General features: G+C 47.1%; 1 protein-coding gene across 1 annotated transcript; it reads left to right on the top strand.

Annotated features, from left to right (window-relative positions):
* Window positions 1-239: 239 nt before the first annotated feature.
* On the top strand, window positions 240-1178 carry LOC141989875 (olfactory receptor 5AR1-like). Its single transcript, XM_074956796.1, has one exon. The coding sequence runs from the start codon at window positions 240-242 to the stop codon at window positions 1176-1178; it is 939 nt and encodes a 312-aa protein (XP_074812897.1).
* Window positions 1179-4158: the final 2980 nt, after the last annotated feature.

Here is a 4158-nt window from a genome sequence, read left to right as displayed (position 1 = left end):
GTATGATTAACCTGCATGTCATTGTGTTTGCAGAGCATGTGCATTTTATCGAACACCTGGAATGATCAGCTGTGAACATCTGGCTCTGTGGACTAAGCCCTTCCCTGAGTGGGTACTGATGTCCATTGAGAAACTGATCTCCATTTATCTTCACTTATTTCATTACAGAGAAGGGACAGGTTTTCCACACCATCCACCTGTCCACATCGCTGTAGCAGCCTGATCTCTGTTCAGAGGAGATGGGAAAGGGAAATCACTCGGAGGTGACTGAGTTCATTCTCTCAGGACTGACAGATCGTCCGGAGCTGCAGGTCCCCCTGTTTGTGGTGTTCCTAGTGATTTATGGTATCACCCTTTTGGGGAATGGGGGGATGATCGTTTTAATCATGAATGATCCCCGACTCCACACCCCCATGTACTTTTTCCTCGGTAATTTGTCTTTCTGTGACCTCTGCATTTCCTTGATAATTGCCCCTAAGATGCTGCTGAATTTCTTAGCTGAGACGAAAAGCATTTCTTACACTGCCTGCACTGTGCAAATGCATCTCTCTATCATTTTTGGAGATGTTGAGTGTCTCTTGCTGGCTGTGATGGCATATGACCGTTGTATGGCTATCTGTAACCCGCTACTCTATATGGTCACCATGTCCAGGCAGCTTTGTAAACAGCTGGTGGCTGGGGTGTACGCTGTGGGGTTGGTGGATTCAATCATATACACATTTTGTACATTTCGGCTGTCATTCTGCAGCTCCAACATCATCAATCATTTCTTCTGTGACGACCCTGCGCTGCTGGTGCTCTCCTGTTCTGACACCCACATCAATGAGATTATGATGTTTGCTTTCGTGAGTTGTATTACAGGGAGCAGCTTTGTGACTGTCCTCCTCTCCTATGTCTATATCATCTCCACCATCCTGCAGATCCGCTCTGCCGAGGGCCGGCAAAAAGCCTTCTCCACCTGCACTTTCCACTTAACCGCTGTGGTCATCTTTTTTGGCACCTTCCTCTTCATGCATTTGCGTCCCACCTCCAGCTATTCCATGGACAGAGACAAAGTGACCTCAGTGTTTTACACGCTGGTGATCCCCATGTTGAACCCCCTCATCTACAGCCTGAGGAACACGGAGGTGAAGGATGCCCTGAGGAAAGTAATGAATAAACTCTTAACCAATTCTTGAATCTGTTTAACTCTGTATTGGTTTAGTGGTGGGGAGTGAAAACAGGTGAATTCAATTTCCCAGCCCATTACAAAGTAATTTCGCAGAGTCATTGGGAATATTGTTCTTTATTATATTGTTATTATTATTAACTTGTTTGTATTCCAACAAGGTCTGCAGGCCTCAACTCAGATCAGTGGACAAAACCTGAGGAAGACTCACAGGTCAAGAAAGAGAGAATGATTTTATAATCTGGTGGCTAGGGGCATCCACCTAGAGGGTGAGATGTTCAATTTTACGTCTCAGGACATCTGGTGACAGTTCCAAAGGGGTTTCTATGACCCAACCAATCACACAGAGTTTAGGAATAAAATTGCAAAACAATGTGTGTGTGTGTGCGCGGGGAGGGGGGAGGACAGCACAAGAACCGATGGAAATGGAACATAGACGGCCAGAGAATCAGCTGGCCTGGATCGCTGTCTGTCCCATGAAGTCATTTTAACATGATACAAAACTGAGGTGACTGTATTCCACTTTATTTGTTGGTCACCTCTCCAAATGTCTCTTTAAGTAATTTCCCAGCATTGGGAAGCAAAGGTGTCTAGAAATCAGTGAATTTCTTCTGGACTAATCATTTATTATCAAAAACGTTACCGTTTGGATTGACCTGAAACTCTTCACAGATGTGTTACAAATACGCTGAATAGCTTTGTCCCAAAACACTGTGTGTGTGCGGGGGGAGGATTTCGATGCCAGTAGCAACACAGCCACTGTAGGAGGCAGTGGTGGGCCTCCCCTTTGTAATTTTTAGCCGAATACTTGGGGTGTTCACCTGTGAGGTGGGAGATCCAGATTCAAGTCCCCCTTCTGTCCAGTGCTGGGCAAAGCCGTGTGTGACATTGCACTCCATACACTTTATGAAAATACACTTTTGTTTTTGTGTGTGGGGGGGTGGGGGGTGAGAAAACCTGGATTTGTGCTGGAAATGGCCCACCTTGATTATCATACACATTGTAAGGAGAGTGATCACTTTAGATAAGCTATTACCAGCAGGAGAGTGGGGTGGGAGGAGGTATTTTTCCATGCTTTGTGTGTATATAAAAAGATCTTCTACACTTTCCACAGTATGCATCCGATGAAGTGAGCTGTAGCTCACGAAAGCTTATGCTCAAATAAATTGGTTAGTCTCTAAGGTGCCACAAGTACTCCTTTTCTTTTTGCGAATACAGACTAACACGGCTGTTACTCTGAAAAGAGGCAATAAAGTAATTGTTGCTTCACATTCATGCATTCTTTATTCATTCATCACACAAATAGGGGGATAACTACCAAGGTAGCCCAGGAGTGGTTGTGGAGGAGGGAAGGAAAATGCCACACAGCACTTTAAAAGTATACAACTTTAAAATTTATTGAATGCCAGCCTTCTGGTTTTTTGGGCAATCCTCTGGGGTGGAGTGGCTGGTTGGCTGGAGGCCCCCCCACCATGTTCTTGGGCGTCTGGGTGAGGAGGCTATGGAACTTGGGGAGGAGGGCGGTTAGTTACACAGGGGCTGTAGCGGCGGTCTGTGCTCCAGCTGCCTTTGCTGCAGCTCAACCGTACACTGGAGCATATTGGTTTGATCCTCCAGCAGCTTCAGCATCGAATCCTGCCTCCTCTCATCACGCTGCCGCCACATTTGAGCTTCAGCCCTCACTTCAGCCCACCACTTACTCTCTTCAGCCCGCCACCTCTCCTCCCAGTCATTTTGTGCTTTCCTGCACTCTGACATTATTTGCCTCCACGCATTCGTCTGTGCTCTGTCAGCATGGGGGGACAGCATGAGCTCAGAGAATATTTCATCATGAGTGCGTTTTTTTTCTTTCTAATCTTCACTAGCCTCTGGGAAGGAGAAGATCCTGTGATCATTGAAACACATGCAGCTGGCGGAGAAATAAATGGACAGCGGTATTTAAAAAGACACATTTTATAAAACACTGGCTACACTCTTTCAGGGTAAACCTTGCTGTTTACATTACATACATAGCACATGTGCTTTTGTTACAAGGTCGCATTTTGCCTCCCCCCACCACGTGGCTACCCCCTCAACCCTCCCCCCTCCCCGTGGCTAACAGCGGGCAACATTTCTGTTCAGCCACAGGCAAACAGCCCAGCAGGAATGGGCTCCTCTGAGTGTCCCCTGAAGAAAAGCACCCTATTTCAACCAGGTGACCATGGATTATATCTCACTCTCCTGAGGATAACAAGAGAGATAAAGAACGGATGTTCTTTGAATGCCAGCAAACATACACTGCAATGCTTGTTGTACAATGATTCCCGAGTAGGTGCTACTGGCCTGGAGTGGTAAAGTGTCCTACCATGGAGGACGCAATAAGGCTGCCCTCCCCAGAAACCTTTTGCAAAGACTTTGGGAGTATATCCAGGAGAGCCATGAATGCCAGGGCAAATTAATCCTTTCACATGCTTGCTTTTAAACCATGGATAGTATTTTAAAAGGTACACTCACCGGAGGTCCCTTCTCCGCCTGCCGGGTCCAGGAGGCAGCCTTGGGTGGGTTCGGGGGGTACTGGCTCCAGGTACAGGGTGAGAAACAGTTCCTGGCTGTCAGGAAAACTGGTTTCTCCGCTTGCTTGCTGTGAGCTATCTACAACCTCATCATCATCATCATCTTCTTCGTCCTCAAAACCTGCTTCCATGTTGCCTCCATCTCCATTGAAGGAGTCAAACAACACGGCTGGGGTAGTGGTGGCTGAACCCCCTAAAATGGCATGCAGCTCATCATAGAAGCAGCATGTTTGGGGCTCTGACTCGGAGCGGCCGTTCGCCTCTCTGGTTTTCTGGTAGGCTTGACTCAGCTCCTTAAGTTTCACGTGGCACTGCTTCGGGTCCCTGTTATGGCCTCTGTCCTTCATGCCCTGGGAGATTTTGACAAAGGTTTTGGCATTTTGAAAACAGGAACGGAGTTCTGATAGCACAGATTCCTCTCCCCATACAGCGATCAGA

Source organism: Natator depressus, chromosome 6 (assembly GCF_965152275.1).
Source record: "Natator depressus isolate rNatDep1 chromosome 6, rNatDep2.hap1, whole genome shotgun sequence".
NCBI classification, from domain to species: domain Eukaryota; kingdom Metazoa; phylum Chordata; order Testudines; family Cheloniidae; genus Natator; species Natator depressus.
The sequence above is the reverse complement of the archived record's forward strand: the minus strand, read 5'-3'. Positions and strand labels throughout refer to the sequence as shown.